This window comes from Globicephala melas, chromosome X (genome assembly GCF_963455315.2).
Source record: "Globicephala melas chromosome X, mGloMel1.2, whole genome shotgun sequence".
NCBI classification, from domain to species: Eukaryota; Metazoa; Chordata; class Mammalia; order Artiodactyla; family Delphinidae; genus Globicephala; species Globicephala melas.
Window position 1 is genome coordinate 42,100,558 of NC_083335.1, and position 19,365 is coordinate 42,119,922.

Below are 19,365 nucleotides of genomic sequence, written 5' to 3' on the forward strand. Positions count from 1 at the left end.
CTATTTCCACTGGAAAATGCTGGACACTAGCCGCTGCTAGGGGGACATACAGTGCACGAATGACAGATACCAGAGATATTTCTCCAGTGTAATGATGAAATGAAAATTCCATCTACCAAGTCTCATTTTCATCAATGGGATAGCAGGGAATCCTCTAATTTCTGGATGATTTATAGGTTACACCATGAAACTTCAGAATAGATTTAAATAAAGACATTTGAATGAAAAGCAAGCTAATCTGTGAAGTTACTAATTTGTAAGATTCATCTAAATTTGGGGTCTGCAGAAAGTCTGTCCTTTGAAGCCAGAATGAAAGCCATCCAGCAGTCCCCTCTGACGATCTCAATCGTGTGACGCCTAACACCAGGAGTTCAGCCAGGAAGAAGGGATAGTGGTTCACTTAACTAAACTGGTCACAATTAAAGCACTGACCACTTCACTATAGATTCATTTTATCCGTCAATTTATAAATCATATTGAAAGCACACTGGCTTTGTTTGTAATGATATGTTTTTAAATTTTAATATACTGCTTGAAAGCTGCTATTTCCTGTGCAGTCAGAAGAAAATATTTTCAGTGTGGTATAAATTAGCTTAAATCGATGAGGCCTCCTTATTAACTAGGAAATCTTGTTTTATATATGTATATATATATATATTTGTATTTTCTGATTACAAAATAGTGTAGCTTGAATCAATAAAAAAAGGAAGGGCCGACGAAAGCGAACATAAATATATTAAAAATACTAACAAAAATCTCACTGCTACTTGGGCTTTTCTTCCCCACCCCTCCGCTTAATTTTGGTGCAGAGACTGGTTGTGGGAAAGGGTAAAAATTAAGAAAGAGAGGACAGGAACTTCAGAGCCAAGGAAAGGATAAGACATTTCCCCAAAAAGAAGTATAAGTAATGATAGACCCAGGAAAAGATGCTGCCCCTTCCTGTAATTAGAGAAAGGCAAAGGCAAACACCAGAGAGCCACGGTCACTTCTGGTTTCTGGTATTGTTACAGAGGAAAAGAGTGACAGGGCCCAGTGTGATGGGGGGAGGTACGGGGCAGGCTGGCGCCTGCCGCACTGCTTGTGGGAGTGGAAATTGGGGGCCAGAGCTCACTGGTGACGTGGTCGTCACGTGACCAAGAGCTGCCTAGAGCAGAAGTACTGCTAGTCGCCTCCGTCTGGGTACCAGCCCCCTATCACACTGCAGGCGTGTGAGGGAAGAAGGAAAGTAGCCCCGGACCGTGCAGATCGGTATGAGCGTGGGCTCTGCTTGGAGGGAGATGGGATGGGAGAAGGCCAAGAGCGCCACGGATCCACGTTCGGGCCGATGGGGGCTGTGTCCCCTTCTCGCCTACTTTCTAAATACCGCCGCCCCCCCCCCATGCCCATTTTAGTAGAGAGAACTGGCGGACTTCGGGCGGCGGGTGAGGGGAGTGAATGGCTGGTACAGAGACTCCGAGGAAAGAAAGGTTCCACAATCAGGGCACTCGTGTCCCGAGTGCTGCTCCGTCCACCAAGCACTCCGTCCCCTCGGTCCCCCGTCTGTCTGCAGGTTTGTAGATCTGTTGGCCAGTAGGTCGCTGGGGAAAGTCGCGGCGAGTGAAGGACCAAAGTGCCTTGGGACCGTGCAGGTCGGTGTGAAGGTGGGATGAGCCCTGGCCCCTGGGTGGGGGTGGCGGTGGGGATGGAGCAGAGGGGGTGCTGGGATCGGTGCGGGCCGGGTCCGAGTCGCCCCCTCCCGGCCCCTTCTTTCTCCACACCCCCTCCCATTTCAGTGCAGGGAAAGGGGTGTAGCGGCTTTTGCTGGGGAAATGGCGGACGCCAAGGGGGGTGGGGCGGGGAAGCCCGCGTTAGGAAAGTCAGGAGGGTGTGAGAAATATTTTAAACTCAAAGGCTGGAAATTCAGAAAAGCGGGTACTGGGACCTGTGTTCTCAGTACTGATCCATCCACTACACTTTCACTTCCCCAAAGGCGGCTGTCTTTCCATCTGTCCTTCTGCCAGACTGTCTGTCCGTCAATCACTGTGGAAGGCGCACTGACCACAGAAGACAAGAGAAGGAGAAGGAATTTACCTGACTTTGGTAGAGGTTGGTGGGAGAGACTGCCTCTGAATCTTTGGGGGTGGGGGTGTGGTGGAGGAGACTACCTGAGGGTTAGCCTCTCCTGTCACCCTCCTGGCTGTCACAGCCCAGCCCCACCTCCTGCCCTTCTCTGTAGGCCCTGGAAGAGAAATGGTCGGTCCTGAGGGTAGACAGAGGATGACAGAAAAGAACAAAGAAATAGTTGCCAAATAATCCACCTCTCTCAACCAGAACTCAAACTCCACTCTGTCTGCCTGGTGAGGCACAAATCCAGGCACAGCCCAAAGTCCTAATGTTATTTTTCACCCGTAGATTCATCACAAGAGAGCCTCAGGAGCCTGGGATATAGACTGAAGACGTCTCCCCTCCACCATCATTCAGGTGGAGCCTTAAGAACACTCTTCATTCAGGTGGAGCAAGGCCCTCTCCTGTCCTGCCCCCAGGCTGGCACGGACCTGAGCATGGGCCGGGCTCGGGAAGTGGGTTGGATGGCAGCAGGACTGATGATTGGGGCAGGTGCCTGCTACTGCGTTTACAAACTAACCATAGGAAGAGATGACAGTGAGAAGTTGGAGGAGGAGGAGGAGGAATGGGATGATGAACAGGAACTTGACGAGGAGGAGCCCGAGATTTGGTTTGATTTCACAACTATGGCTCGGCCCTGGAGTGAGGATGGGGATTGGAATGAACCTGGGGCCCCTGGTGGCACCGAGGACAGGCCTGCAGGTGGGGGCAAGGCCAACCGAACACATCCGGTAAAACAGCGCCCATTCCCTTATGAACGTAAAAATACTTGGAGTGCTCAAAGCTTTAAAAATTTCAGTTGTGTTCTTGGCCTCTCCAAGTGCCCTTTCATTCAGGGAAAAGTGTTGTTAGCTCAGCCCAGGGACACTGGTTTTTCATTTAGCCACGATATCAATAGTCATTTGGCCAGCCTCTCCATTGCTGGAAACACGATCCCTATTCCCGACCCTGCTGTTGAGGCTTTCTGTGCCCTGGATAACTTGAAAGCCAGTGTTGAAAATCAGGGCCAGATTAAGATGTACATCAACGAAGTGTGTCGGGAGACTGTGTCACTTTGCTGCAACTCATTTCTGCAGCAGGCCGGATTAAATTTGTTAATAATCATGACAGTTATTAATAACATGCTTGCCAAGTCCGTTTCAGACTTGAAGTTTCCTTTGATACCAGAGGGAAGTGAATGTGCTGAGGGGCACGTTGTGAAACCCTTGATGGGTTTGTCTGAAAAGCCAGTCTTGGCGGGGGAGTTGCTGGGAGCCCAGATGTTGCTCTCCTTCTTGTCCCTCTTTATCAGGAACGCAAACAGACAGCTTCTCCCAGAAATCCCGGCCTCTTAAATGGCCCCCTCCAACAGGATGGGACTGATCCACCCCGAACCAAAACCCGATCAGTGAACCACACACTTGTGTTCTCAATCAAAGACTCTGCAGTGGGTGCTATTGAAGATCCAGCCTTAGCCAGTAGCCATATCTCTGGGTGAAAGTTACACTTGCTAAATCCAGGACCACTCTCTTGTTGGCCAGGCAGGGGTTCCCACAGAGCTTTGAGTAACCTCTTGGTTTTGCAGTCTGCAGGCAGTGCGCATTGTAAATTGCTCCCTTGCGGCCTTCCTCCTGTGGTAAAGGGATCATTTCAGCTGTGTGGTGAAAGGACAACATTTTCTAGCCTGACAAGGGATGCCTTGCCTGTGGTGGTCTCCCTGTCTAAGCTGGACCATCTTGTGGAGACCAGACCCATATGGGAGCTTGTGCCGAAAATGCATCGGTTGCTGCGTAGGTTGAATTCTTTTTCATTTACTCTCTTTTCTTCACGAGCCTATGGATGGTAAACCTGTTCAGCAAAAAATGTACACTCCCCTTCTATGAGTTGTACTGACTCAGCCTCGTCCACCAAGTCTGCATTTTTATGTATCACCAATAAAGCTGTGTGCTTTAGCTGGCAAAAACGAGAACATGGTACTTGTCTTTGAGTTTATAGTCTGCGTGAAGAGGAAGCCCAAAATACATGATCAGTGCTAACTAACTGGGGCGTTTGCTCCTGAAGAATGTCCGCCTAGCAGTGCCCACAGGAGGCAGTGGAAGAGATGGGCTGCAGGGTTCAGGATAAGCTTCCAGAAGGGGCTGGGGGCGGGGCTGGGGCAGGGGAATGGGGTGGAGGGTGGAATTAAGAAGGACTGCTGGGAGGACTAAAGGAGACAGCACCTGTGAAGCAGGCAGCACAGTGCCTGATGCAGAGGAATCCTTCCCTCGATGAAGTTGTCTTTCCTCGCCTGCTGGCCTCTTAGAGAGGAAGGTCAGTATCCTTGAGGTTTTGTCTACACATCCTTGGGGGCCACAGGGCAACCCATCCCTGCACAAGTTAGTGCACAGTTATAGCAGTAACAGTTGCTACTTGCTGAGTGCCTGCTTTGTGTTGTTCTCTCTCCTGAGAAGCAGCTGTGAAACCTACTTCCAGGCCCCCTCCCTTCCTTGGGATGCCAAGCTCAAATTCCTGGCCGAGTGAAAAGGCTTGGCCGTTGCTTCCTCTGGCCAAGGAAGGGCAGAACCTCCTTTCTGCCCTATCCCTGGTACTTCTGTGGGATCCAGGAAGGGGACAGTGGAGGCCTCCGTGAATCCCCGAAGGGGTGGGAGGGCAGATGCTGAGGGGCGTGGCATGGCCATGGCTGGTCCATCCATCAGGAGACATATTCATGCCCTCCATCCAAGCCCCTGGCACCCCTTGGAGGAAAGGAAGAACACAGCCCTGCACACTGAACCACTCCATGAATCTGGGCAACTCATTCCACCACCCCCTCCCAACATTTACAGACCCCTCCCAGCAAGCCTCAGACCCTGCATCACCAAAGCCAGGTTCCCTGCGTGTTGTTGATGTGTCCTGAAATGGTCCTCTTCCTCAAAGCCCTGGCTAACAGAGGGGACAAGAAGCTTCCTTTGGGCGGTGCTGCTTCTGAGCTCGGTGCCCTCTCCTGGTCTCCCTGGGATGTGACTCTGGGCCACTGCTCCCTGGGCATCAGCTGTGTACAAGTGCTCTGCCTTCTGACTGCCCTCCTCCATATAGAGCATAGTTTTATTTCAAATTTTTAGGGGTTTTTTTCAATTTTTTCCTCCCTTCTCCTGGAGTTTGGGGAGCAGGTGGGTTGCCACTCTCCTGCTTGTACTCATCCACCCCACAGTTTGGGCTGACTAGTAGTCACGGGTGCCTGCCAGGGACTCTGCCCCTTCCCAGGCCCTGCTGCCTTGATGGGCCAGCATGTGACTGTGGTTGCTGCAACATCACACCCGCAGCAACGTTCACCCCGCTGGAGCTTTGTTTGCTGGCTCTGGGGCTCTGTCTTGTTCCCAAAGAGCTGCTAACGTGGTCCCCCCTTTCTCCCAAGCCAGCCTCAGGTGGGCTGGGCAGTCTGTTTCCCACGCAGGATTGCCCTGCGGGCAGCCCTGCATGCACTTGTCCCAGTGGAGCCTGCTGGCCGATGGTGTCTTCAGCGACACCTTACTGCTCAGCCTCTGTAATCTCAGCCCAAAGGCAGAGCATTTCTCCTTCCTCCTGGCTCGGGGTCCCAAATTAACACGTGCTTCCCTCCTGCTCTGCACTCTGCCGAGTCCCCCGTTTTGAGTCCTGCCACAGGTAGTAGGCCCACCATCTCCGAGGCAGGCATTTGGCACTTTCAGGCCACAGCTGACTCCTATCGCAGGGAGGACCTCGGAGACCTTCTGCCCATCTCCTGAGCAATTCTGTCACAGGGCAGCCTGCCAGCATTGATGTGTCTCCACGGTGTGGTCTTGGCCCAAGTCAAGAGCCCCTTCTCCATTTGCTGGCACTGCCCTCCCGAAAACACTCCCTGCGTGTGGAAGCACAGGGCTCTGGTCTGCCCTTCATCCCTTTGTTGGTTGCTGTGCCAGGGCAGGAGCCCAGTTTCCAGTTCTGCCTACTACCGGGGTGCGGAGGGGGACTTCAGAGGGGGGCGTGGTGGGGGGCGCAGGGGGCGGAGCGCACGCCTGCCAGTCAGGGCCTGATTAAGACATTCAGAGGCTTTCAGCACTGGAAAGACTAAGGTGCCTCCTCCCATGCTTAATTCAAAAATGAAACAGCAGGGGACCACCAAGCACAAACTAACCCACCTCTCTTCTGCAACCAAATGAGCTTCTTGCCAGGTTTCCCCATGGCAAACATTAGACAAGGTCATCAAAGCTTGAGCTTGTCACACTCTGTGGGGAGATGCCTGCCTTGATGGGGTCGCCCTAGCCGAAGCTGTCTCTTTGGTAAATCTGGAACTGCCTCCACAGACTGCCCTCCAGCTCCAGAAAGGGCCTTGGATTCCCTTCTTCTTCATCTCATTATCTTGTCTACACTTTGTGCCTGTAGGTACTGATTTCTGCACTAACTCCCAGCCTGCTACATCTCCTGGGAATTTTGCTATTTGACCCCCCACTGCACCCCTCCCTGCCATAAGTGCAGGCAAGGTTGCAGACATCCAGCTTCCCAGCTGGTACACCCAGTCTCACACAATGCATCCCCACGGGGGCCCTTAGTGCCACTCTCAGAGCAGTTTCAACCACGATCCCCTCACTTTGAAATGTCACCAGGGACAGGCACAGCCCTCACCAAGTCGGTCTCTACGCTGGGCCACCACAGCACCTTTTGGCTAAGAGTGTGACAGCTGTGTGCAGCACTGCCCCCCACCTCCTCGTAGCGGCCACCGGTTGGTCTAAGATGTGATGGGCACTGCAGCACAGTCCTGTGGGGCATCAGTCAGTCCCTTGTCTGCTCCTCATGCTGCATGGATCACCTTACACTCTGTCGCTTCCCCCTTCACTTTACTCACGACCTCCTCTTCCCCTGAAGGCTCATTTTCCCTTATTGCCTCTTGCTTTTGCGTGTGGCTTAGGACGGCCTTCCCCACTTCCCAATTACAAAAGGAGTCTCCTATATGGTTTCCTAATTCTTTCATACCTTTCTACTTAAAGGGTTGTCTCAGGGATATACTTGGAATTTCCTGACTCCTTTTCCAAATGGATAACCTGTTAACCCAGCACCACTTATCACTCCATTCTCACGGTATAATTGGTGCATTCTGGGACCTTCATGCACCCAGCTGAGCATCCTCGCTGTGGCTGCCTGCTGTGGAATTCCTCTTGGGGCACAACCCTTTCTCCCAGGAACCCCTCACTGACTCGGGGACCCTCTGCTCACTGGGTGGCCTGTGGCAGGTGGGGTGTGTGTGTTGGCAGGGAGGCTGTGTTGGTGCCTGTGAGCAGGTGTCTGCCCCAGGTACCTTCTCAGGACATGCTCTGGCCCACAGGAAACTTAGGAACCCCCCGCCCTGCCTGCTTCAGCACCAAGGGAGATGGGACTGTTTTCTTCCCTCACCAAAATTGCCTCATTTTTGTGCAGCAAAACAAGTTGGAGCACACTGTGTTATGCATATTATTATAAACATTTTATGTAATATATTCTGTCGTGTATGATTTTAAATTTTCTATTTTAGTAAAAATTATCTTTTTTAAATCATCATATAAAATTGTGTAGTGATACGCATTTATAGGCATAACACTTTTTGCCTCCATTTGGATATATTGGGTTTGTATGGGGAAAAGTCAGTAAAAGACTCATTTTTATTTTTCTGTCTTTTGTGCCTTTGGAATTTTGTACTTATATATATTTTTTTCCATCAAAAGTAAGTATTATGGGAAATGATTTTTGCTTGTTTGTATAAAAGCTCTTGATGGAACATTGTTTCTACAGTCAGGCTCCTTTGGTGAACTCTCTTATTATATTTATTTTTTGCCTCTTTTTTCTTTCTGACTTTTTTTTTTTTTTTTTGCAGTCCACGGGCCCCTCACTGTTGTGGCCTCTCCTGTTGTGGAGCACAGGCTCTGGACGCGCAGGCTCAGTGGCCATGGCTCATGGGCCCAGGCGCTCCGCGGCATGTGGGATCTTCCCGGACTGGGGCACATCGGCAGGCGGACTCTCAACCACTGCACCACCAGGGAAGCCCTCTCTCTGACTTTTTAACTAGACAAACATAGTTTACAAATTATGACAGTTTTATCTCTTCTTATTCAATATTTTATAGCTCATTTCTTTTTCTTATCTCATTGCACTGTCAAGGACCTCCAGAGCAACAGTATTGATGATACAGTGCATACTTGTCATGTTTCTGATTTTAATGTCTGATGTTTCAGCAGTAAGGTTGATATTTGCTGTAGGTCTTTGAATAATATAATATGTCATCTATCTATATAATAGAATTTATAAAGCAGTAAAAATAGGTGAACTAGATCTCTACAGATCAGTCTAGACAATTCTCAGAAACCTAATGTTTAGTGAGATAAGTAATTTAAAGAAAGATACAATATAATGCCATTTATATAATTTTAAGACTATAAAACAATACTATATATTATTTTGGATACAAAATTAAAACTGGGTACTGAAAGATGCACATCAATTTTACAATATTACTTGCTTCTGGGAAGAGATTGAGGAAAATGTGACCCTAACAATTTTGTAGTTTAATTTTGTCTATTAATAAAGAAATTATAAACAAATACAAAAAAGTGTTAATGTTTGTTGTTAATTATGAATGATTTATATGTAGAACCTCATTATTTTTCTCTGTATTTTTTTTTTTTTTTTTTTGCGGTATGCGGGCCTCTCTCACTGCTGTGGCCCCTCCCACCGCAGAGCACAGGCTCCGGACGCACAGGCTCAGCGGCCATGGCTCATGGGCCCAGCCGCTCCGCAGCATGTGGGATCTTCCCGGATCGGGGCACGAACCCGCGTCCCAACCCGCGTCCCCTGCATCGGCAGGCGGACTCTCAACCACTGTGCCACCAGGGAAGCCCCTTCTCTGTATTTTTTTTAATTAAAAAGAAACCTGTATTTTGTGTCGAATACAATGAATTAAAAAACCCTCATCTAGACATATCGCCAAGAAATTTTAGAATAATAATGATTAAAAGGAGACCTTAAAATTTCTCAACGGTAGGAATAAAGCCATCTACCAAGCAGACTGGCATCAGACATGTTATTCATAATACTGGATATGATATGACAATGTATAAATGCCTTCAAATTCTTAGAAAATATGCTTTTCTCTAGTATTCTACTTCTAAACAGACATACCCACATACCACATCGGTATGTGATGACCATACAGATGTTTTCAGGACGGAAAGTACACAAATTTTGCCTCTTGTGGACCTTCTCTTAGGAAATTATTTGAACATGGACTCCAAGAAAAGAAGGTAGTAATCAAGTCAAAGGTAAATATGGAATCAAGGAAATGGTGATCACAACTTGGGAAAGCAATAAAGGTTAATTTTAAGACGACAGCTAAACAGCAGGCCCTGGTTTATCAGACCAAAGTGGAGCAAGAAGACAGAAGATTTGGGGTAGTAGGTGAACAAAAGGGGACTTGTTAAAATCAATTGAGAGGTTAGAAGAACTAGAGGGTATGATACAGGCAAATAAGGGAAGAAAAACAATTAGAAGGACCTCTAAGAAAATATTACAGTAAGAGCCCCCAATGGACCATGCCTCCTTGTTACCATACCATTGTATAATCCCCTCCCACACTGAATCTGGACCTGGCATGTGATTTGCTTTGGCCAGTTTGAACATTAGAAAACATGACCCATGAAGAGGCTTGAACAGTGCATTTTCAGTGGGCATTTCACTCTTCCTGCTCTGAAACCACCATGTGCCAAGCAGACTAGCCTGCTAGAGGATGAGACCATGTAGAACAGCCATGAACTGTTCTGAGGACCCCTAGGAAGAGCTGCCAGATAAAATTCAGAACTCCCAGTTAAATTTAAATTTCAGATGAACATAAAACATTTTTCAGTATAAGTATGTCCCAAATATTGCATGGGGCATACTTATACTAAAACAATTATTAATTATTTAACTGGAATTCAAATTTAACTGGGCATCCTGTATTTTTTTTTGCTACATCTGCCAACCTTAGTCAGAGGAAAATCAGCCCCCAACTGATTTGCCAGCTGACTCCAGTCACATAAATGACCTCAGGCAAGATTAGCAGAAGAACCAACCAGTGCAAATTCCTGATACGCAAAATAATGAGTAAATAAAATGGCTGTTTTAAGCTACTGAGTTTTGGAGTGCTTTGTTAGGCAGCAATCAACAACAGACTTAAAAAAACCCAAAAAGTTCAAAGTGTGTACTTGCTTCAAATATGCAGCAAATTAAGATAAAGAGTGAGTTCAGCATTTGAAGGAGTATAAGGAAAAAGAATCTATTTAGTCTTGAATCTAACAACAGTATCCTTTAAGTGACTCAAGTTAAGAGCCTTGACCTCGGATTCCAGAACATTTCTAAGTGACTATAGTGGACCAGATTGAAGCAAAAGCTAATCTTAGGTGTCTGTGGGATCTGGCCATGTCACCTAGGATGGTACAGGCTTGAATGAGCTCCTAAGTTACTAAGTAAGTATTCTCAGGATAAGTTGCATCCATACCCTGATAAAATTGATTTATAACTTACACCTAGTTCTACCATACCAGATGACAGTGCATGAGTGGACCATGGCTACATGGCTCCCAGAACAGTCTGAAGTGACCAAATAGATATAAAGCCAACCCTTCTGCATCCCAAGAAAGACCTACATTGAACACGTGAAGGCACCTGAGGGAGTCAGGTGGTATCATCATCAAAAGGGTGTCTTCATGGGGTATTGAAAGCAAGGGGAACTTGCCCTTCTAATGGAGAAAACGTTCCTAGTTTTTTTGCTTTACATAGCCATATGTCTATTTCTCTATATCTACCTATCTATCTATCTATCTCTATCGTGAGTTCCAGTTAACTTTTACATTAAGTTCTATAACAACCAAGTCTTCCATTAAAGCTTTCTGCCTTCAGCTCTATGCATTGAAAATCAATAAACAGTATATACTTTTTATTGAAGTATAGTTGATTAACAATATTACATTAGTTTCAGGTGTACAGCATACTGATTCAGTACTTTTACAGATTAAAAGTTATTACAAGATAATGGTTATAATTCCCTGTGCTATACAATATATCCTTGTTGTTTATCTATTTTATACATAGTAGTTTGCATCTCTTAATCCCATACCCCTAACTTGCCCCTCCCCACTTTTCTCTCCCCTCTGGTAAACAATAGTTTGTTTTCTATATCTGTGAGTCTGTTTCTGTTTTGCTATATTGGATTATTTTTTAGATTCCACATATAAGTGATATCATACAGTATTTGTCTTTCTCTGTCTGACATTTCACTGAGCATAATATTCTCTAAGTCTATCCACATTGCTGCAAATGGCAGAATTTCATTCTTTTTTAATGAGTAGTATTCATATATATATTCATATATAATATTCATATATATATCTCACATATATAAATCTCACATCTCACATCCATTTGTCTGTTGAAGAACACTTGGGTTGCTTCTTTGTCTTGGCCATTGTAAATAGTGCTGCTATGAACATTGGGGTGCATGTATCTTTTCGAATTAGTTTTTTCATTTTTCCCAGGTATATACCTAGGAGTGGAATTGCTGGATCATATGGTAGTTCTATTTTTAATTTTTTTAGGAACCTCCGTACTGTTTCCCATAGTGGCTGTACCAATTTACATTCCTACCAACAGTGTACAAGTGTTTCCTTTTCTTCACATCCTCTCCAACATCTGTTATTTGTAGACTTTTTGATGATAGCCATTCTGACAGGTGTGAGGTGATAATTCGTTTTGATTTGCATTCCTCTAATAACTAGCCATGTTGAGCAGCTTTTTATATGCCTGTTAGCCATCTGTATGTCTTCTTTGGAAAAATGTCTATTCAGGTCTTCTGCCCATTTTTTGATTGTGTTGTTTGGTTTTTTGATATTGAGTTGTATAAGCTGTTTATATACTTTGGATATTAACACCTTGTCTGTTATCATTTGCAAACATCTTCTCCCATTCCGTAACTGTCTTTTCATTTTGTCAATGGTTTCCTTTGCTGTGCAAAAACTTTTAAGTTTAGTGAGGTCCCATTTGTTTATTTTTGTTTTATTTCTTTTGCCTTAAAAAAACAGATCCAAAAATATATTGCTGTGATTTATGTCAAAGAATGTTCTGCCTATGTTTTCTTCTAGGAGTTTTAAGGTTTCAGATCTTACATTTATGTCTTTAATCCATTTTGAATTTGTTTTTGTATGTGGTATGAGGGAATGTTCTAATCTCATTGTTTTACATGTAGTTGTCCAATATTCCCAGCACCACTTATTGAAGAGGTTGTCTTTTCTCCATTGTATATTCTTGCCTCCTTTGTCATAGATTAATTGACCATCGGTGTGTGGGTTTATTTCTGGGCTCTTTATTCTCTTCCATTACTCTATGTGTCTGTTTTGTGCCAGTATCATGCTGTTTTGATACTGTGGCTTTGTTGAATAGTCTGAAGTCTGGAAGGGTGCTACCTCCAGTTTTGTTCTTTTTTTCTCAAGCTTGCTTTGGCAATTCAGGGTCTTTTGTGGCTCCATATGAATTTTAGGGCTATTTGTTCTAGTTCTGTGAAAAATGTCCTAGGTATTTTGATAGGGATTGCATTAAATCTGTAGATTGCTTTAGATAGTATGGCCATTTTAACAATATTAATTCTTCCAATCTAAGAACACAGAATATTTTTCCATTTCTTTGTATCATCTTCAATTTCTTTCCTTAATGTTTCGTGAACAGTATTTAGATGATTATGACTATATAAATGCTGTTCATTGCTGAGCTGAAGTAGTCTCCTAACATGTGAATCTATTTTGTATAGTTTTAGAAAATGATTCACATATTACCTGTGGGGAGGAAATTTTAAGTAGGCATGAGACAATAAAATATAGCTGACAGAATGTGGGATGTAGAAGAAGATGATAAAAGACAGAAGAAAAGACAGCAGAGCTGATATCCTCATTTTATAAAGTGAGAAGTGAACAAGTCCTGCTGGAAGTTTATGAAACAAAATAAATGTTTATGTATATAATTTAAAGTTAAATTTAGCTACTTTATTTAGTTTAATTGATTTTATGGCCTACTTTCTCCATAAGAAAGCAAGCTTAATAAAGGCTGTCTGTCTTGCTCACTACCGAATTCTAAATGCTTTGAATAGTGCTTGGCACACAGTGGTGTTCAATAAATAATTGTTGACTGTATGATTAAACTAAAATAATAATAACATTACAAACATCAGGAATAAGAGAAAGGAAGGAAGGGCTGTAAGATTAATGAGCTAAGTGTCCTATTTACATATCAGAAGTTCATTAGAGTACAAGTATATTTTTGGCATTTTGAAGATGACCACAAGAACAGTTCTCAGTCTTGGCACTATCAATTGTTTGGGCTGGGGGCTGCCTTGTGCACTGGAGGATCACTGACATCTACCCACAAGATGCCAGTAGCACACCTGTCCTCTGTTGTGACAATCAAAAATGTCTCCAGACACTGACAAATGTATCCTGGAAGCAAAATCACCCCTGGTTGAGAAACACTGCATCAGAAGAAGCTAACATCAGATAAGTGAAGAAAAGTTGCCTCTGGACTCTAGAGAATGGTCCTGAGTCTAGGGAAGAGCAGGAGGGGAAATGACTCATTTTCATCATAAACTCTGTACTAATTGCTTTGCTATTATGTATGTATTGTTCTGATAATATTAACATTTGTAAAAAATATGAAATAAATGGAATAAAAGGGATTTTGAGATAGGCTAGCAATATGGGATGAGAGAGAAGGAAGGAGTCAGTAATGACTAGGATTCTGGCAGGTGCAACTGGGTGGATGGTGATTGTGCTCACCAAGACAGGGAAGACAGGAAGGGAAAAAGTTTTGGTGTGGGACTGGGGAATGATGACTCCAATTTCAAATTTGTTGAAGTTGAAATATCTGTGGGATATGAAATCTGTAGACATCAAATAAATTAATCTTGGACTCTGGATATATAGACTTGTGAGTCATTAACATACAGGTGATAACTGAAGCCATGGCAATGGATGAGATTCCTAGAAAGAGAAGAGACTTGAGAACAGGACCTCAAGATACAGAACGTGTAACGTTCTTGTCTTTTTCAAGTACCTACATTTTTAAAATTAATTAGGGCCATATTGTAAATATTGTTTAACATACTTTAAAAACAAATTTCTTTCTGCAAACATAATGCACATTTACTGAAGATATTTCTCAAAAATATCTAGATAAGCACAAATTCCTGTCCAGAGTCAAAATTGCAGCTTGAATGCTAGACAATCAAATTGAGTAGACACTGAGCACTAATTATGTGCAGGGCAGATGGAGATTCAATAGTAAACAAACAGGTATCATTCCTGTGTTCATAGAATGTATCATCTAGTGGGGAATACAGGCAAAGAAAATGGAAAATACAGTGGAGTGTAATGAATGCTAAGAAAATTAATCATGAAAAGCTACTTCAACTAAAGATGCAATGAGATGTGATTTAAGTATCTTTTGTGTCACCCAATTTTCTCTTAATTGGCACAAGCTCAGTTACCGGGACAGGAAGAAACTTTGTTGTGTGTTACTTTTCCCCCTGTGTCATGTAGTAAGAACGCTCAGGAAGGCTGGCAGAGAGCATGGAGTTATTTGTCTTTCTGGGCCTGACTAGAGGCTCTGTCCAAACTAAGTCTCGCAGTATGCTGGGCTCTAACTCCTTCACAGAGAACATCTCCATGAATTGTAAATTAGTTTTATGCTTTACAGTCTGTTCAGTTAATTTTCCAGAAACTCTCTAGCTGTGATTCTACTTTCTTAAGTAAGCTACAAGACAACAATGAATTCCAGAAAAGAAAAAGACTGTTTCTTCCTTCCTTCCTTCCTTTCTTCTTTATTCCTTTCTTTCTTTCTTATTATGGTAAGAACACTTAACATGAGATCTACCCTCTTAACAAATTTGTGTATTTCTTAAAGATAAGAAGCATGCACAACTTGACAGCTGGAGCCACCATGGAGCAGAAGATCCATAATAAGAAGGAAAGAGAGATTGGGCCAAATAAGGAGTCACAAAGGTCATATTTGCAGGAAATAATCTGTCCCCAACAAGCATTAGAGATGAGTCTGGCCTCGAGCAGCAGGAGAGAAGAGAGACTGCACTTTTAGCAGCCCCACAGCTACCTCTCTCTAATGACTTGAGCCATAAAAAAATTATTGGTATCAGACAATCCTGGCCCTTATCCTAGATGAACATTCTGCAAAAAACTGGTTCAGTAAAACCTGATATCCCTCAAAGATGGGGAATCAAAATGGAACTGACACAAGAGGTAAACAGAGGTAATGCACGGGAAAAAAGAAGGAAAGGGACCTGAAAATGCATGGCAGATAAAGAAAACTCATCTGAAAAATAGTAGGTGAAAATTGTCACCAGATATTTCACCATGAATTAGAAAGTTTTAATGAAGCAATAAAGCAAGAGCTCAAGAAAAGGATGGTAAGAGAAGAATGAGCTGAAATGTGAGCTGTCAGGCCTCAGGGAAAATGTAGAAGAAATTTAACAATCACAGAGATGAAGGCAAAAGTGACAGGAAAGGAAGAAACCTTAGCAAAAGTCTAGCAATTAGTGTCAAATCTATGCAAATTTAAGACGAAGACCAAAACAAACGTGGTGATTATGGTTACAGAACAAATGTAACGGTGATAAACCCAGATGGAGTAGAAATGATATAATTAGCAACAATTGGGAGAGAAAGAAAGAAAAAGAAAGTGAGAGGTAATGTAAATATGTTGGTTTTCCTATCCTTAGTACCTGGGGGTCAAAACATGACATCTAAAGCAGACAAATCTGGCAATAAGGGTCCAAGTATATTGAGCAGTAAAAAGACAAACACTAAGAAATATAATTTAATCAACTAAAATTGGGTAGATGAAACAAGGAAATAGAAGGGACGAAAAAGAAATATGTATAATATGTAAATATGTATAACCATTGAATCATTATTTCTAATATCAAGAAAAATGGTGAAAAACCCTAATATCCACACATAAGGGACTGACTAAATAATTATGGCATATTTATACAATAAAATACTATTCAACTATAAACTAAAAAGCAATTTTTTAATGTAGTGATATCAAAGGATTGAGAAGATTATTATATGTCTGTGAATATATATATACAAGCATATATTACATATTTTGCCATATATTCCCCCCCTCTCTATATATATAGATGCACAAGAAATTGATAATATTGCCGCTGGTGGCGAAAAACTGGGTAGTGGCGACACAGAGGTGAGAGAAAGGTTTACAATGTATACCCTTTGTTATCTTTTGAATTTTGAACCATTAGGCTCCTACTTATTTTTTTAAATAAATTAAATTTAAATTTAAGATGAAATATAAAGAATTGGTTGACCTGTCTTTGCCCAGACTTGTGGATGTCATGTTATGTGAGATGCCTGATACATACTTTGTAGAGCTTCCTGACTCCACATACATCTCTCTCTGTTCTAGACCCCTGAGGAGTGAGGCAAACATACAGGGCAGTGCCCTGGTTGCCCACCTGCCCAACTATGTCCCTGCCCATTCTTTTTTTTTTTTTACATCTTTATTGGAGTATAATTGCTTTACAATGGTGTGTTAGTTTCTACTTTATAACAAAGTGAATCAGTTACACATAAACATATGTTCCCATATCTCTTCCCTCTTGCGTCTCCCTCCCTCCCACCCTCCCTATCCCACCCCTCCAGGCGGTCACAAAGCACCGAGCTGATCTCCCTGTGCTATGCAGCTGCTTCCCACTAGCTATCTACCTTACGTTTGGTAGTGTATATATGTCCATGCCTCTCTCTCACTTTGTCACAGCTTACCCTTCCCCCTCCCCATATCCTCAAGTCCATTCTCTAGTAGGTCTGTATCTTTATTCCTGTCTTACCCCTAGGTTCTTCATGACATTTTTTTCTTAAATTCCATATATATGTGTTAGCATACGGTATTTGCCTGTCTCTTTCTGACTTACTTCACTCTGTATGACAGACTCTAGGTCTATCCACCTCATTACAAATAGCTCAATTTTGTTTCTTTTTATGGCTGAGTAATATTCCATTGTATATATGTGCCACATCTTCTTTATCCATTCATCCGATGATGGACGCTTAGGTTTCTTCCATCTCTGAGCTATTGTAAATAGAGCTGCAATGAACATTTTGGTACATGACTCTTTCTGAATTATGGTTTTCTCAGGGTATATGCCCAGTAGTGGGATTGCTGGGTCATATGGTAGTTCTATTTGTAGTTTTTTTAAGGAACCTCCAGACTGTTCTCCATAGTGGCTGTAACAATTCACATTCCCACCAGCAGTGCAAGAGTGTTCCCTTTTCTCCACACCCTCTCCAGCATTTATTGTTTCTAGATATTTTGATGATGGCCATTCTGACTGGCATGAGATGATATCTCATTGTAGTGTTGATTTGCATTCTCTAATGATTAATGATGTTGAGCATTCTTTCATGTGTTTGTTGGCAGTCTGTATATCTTCTTTGGAGAAATGTCTATTTAGGTCCCCTGCCCATTTTTGGATTGGGTTGTTTGTTTTTTTGTTATTGAGCTGCATAAACTGCTTCTAAATTTTGGAGATTAATCCTTTGTCAGTTGCTTCATTTGCAAATATTTTCTCCCGTTCTGAGGGTTGTCTTTTGGTCTTGTTTATGGTTTCCTTTGCTGTGCAAAAGCTTTGAAGTTTCATTAGGTCCCATTTGTTTATTTTTGTTTTTATTTCCATTTCTCTAGGAGGTGGGCCAAAAAGGATCTTGCTGTGATTTATGTCATAGAGTGTTCTGCCTATGTTTTCCTCTAAGAGTTTGATAGTTTCTGGCCTTACATTTAGGTCTTTAATCCATTTTGAGTTTATTTCTGTGTATGGTGTTAGGGAGTGATCTAATCTCATACTTTTACATGTACCTGTCCAGTTTTCCCAGCACCACGTATTGAAGACGCTGTCCTTTCTCCACTGTACATTCCTGCCTCCTTTATCAAAGATAAGGTGACCATATGTGCGTGGGTTTATCTCTGGGCTTTCTATCCTGTTCCATTGATCTATCTTTCTGTTTTTGTGCCAGTACCATACTGTCTTGATTACTGTAGCTTTGTAGTATAGTCTGAAGTCAGGAAGCCTGATTCCTCCAGCTCCATTTTTCGTTCTCAAGATAGCTTTGGTTATTTGGGGTCTTTTGTGTTTCCATACAAATTGCGAAGTTTTTTGTTCTAGTTCTATGAAAAATGCCAGTGGTAGTTTGATAGGGATTGCATTGAATCTATAGATTGCTTTGGGTAGTAGAGTCATTTTCACAATGTTGATTCTTCGAATCCAAGAACATGGTATATCTCTCCATCTATGTGTATCATCTTTAATTTCTTTCATCAGTGTCTTATAATTTTCTGCATACAGGTCTTTTGTCTCCTTAGGTAGGTTTATTCCTAGATATTTTATTCATTTTGTTGCAATGGTAAATGGGAGTGTTTTCTTTATTTCAATTTCAGATTTTTCATCATTAGTATATAGGAATGCCAGAGATTTCTGTGCATTAATTTTGTATCCTGCTACTTTACCAAATTCATTTATTAGCTCTAGTAGTTTTCTGGTAGCATCTTTAGGATTCTCTATGTATAGTATCATGTCATCTGCAAACAGTGACAGCTTTACTTCTTCTTTTCTGATTTGGATTCCTTTTATTTCCTTTTCTTCTCTGATAGCTGTGGCTAAAACTTCCAAAACTATGTTGAATAATAGTGGTGAGAGTGCCTGCCCATTCTTAATTCTGATCTGGGGCAGTCTCATTAGCATGTAACAGGAATGATATTACAAAAAATATTTAACCAATCTATATCTAACTGCCTCTGTAAATAATGTTGTTGTATAGCCCATTCATCATTAAGATTAAATAATTAGGATTATAACCTCACACAAAGAGAAACAAACTACTGCTTATACCTGGATCAAGAAACTTAGGGTTGGGCTTCCCTGGTGGTGCAGTGGTTGAGAGTCCGCCTACCGATGCAGGGGACACGGGTTCGTGCTCCAGTCCAGGAAGATCCCCCATGCCGCAGAGCGGCTGGGCCCGTGAGCCATGGCCGCTGAGCCTGCGCGTCCGGACCCTGTGCTCCACAACTGGAGTGGCCACAACAGTGAGAGGCCTGAGTACCGCAAAAAAAAAAAAAAAAAGAAAAAAAAAAGAAACTTAGGGTTCTCAAAGCTAATTTTTAAAACTCATAACCATCGATTTAGAGTTTTCCTAAATCCCTAAAACTCTCATTACA

General features: G+C 42.8%; 1 protein-coding gene across 2 annotated transcripts; it reads left to right on the plus strand.

Moving 5' to 3' along the window:
- The first annotated feature begins 1,120 nt into the window (after positions 1-1,120).
- On the plus strand, positions 1,121-4,045 carry ARMCX6 (armadillo repeat containing X-linked 6). 2 transcript variants are annotated; one of them, XM_030840549.2, is made up of 4 exons: positions 1,121-1,248; positions 1,550-1,640; positions 1,970-2,085; positions 2,392-4,045. In XM_030840549.2, the coding sequence occupies exon 4, from the start codon at positions 2,541-2,543 to the stop codon at positions 3,435-3,437; it is 897 nt and encodes a 298-aa protein (XP_030696409.1). In that variant the 5' UTR covers positions 1,121-1,248; positions 1,550-1,640; positions 1,970-2,085; positions 2,392-2,540; the 3' UTR covers positions 3,438-4,045. The 2 variants fall into 2 exon arrangements, with proteins under 2 accessions (XP_030696409.1, XP_030696408.1); XM_030840548.2 differs by having other exon boundaries at positions 1,550-1,628.
- Positions 4,046-19,365: the final 15,320 nt, after the last annotated feature.

Bases quoted from the DNA above. Each gene is read 5' to 3' on its own strand.
- ARMCX6 (XM_030840549.2), top strand. From the start codon at position 2,541: ATGGGCCGGGCTCGGGAAGTGGGTTGGATGGCAGCAGGACTGATGATT.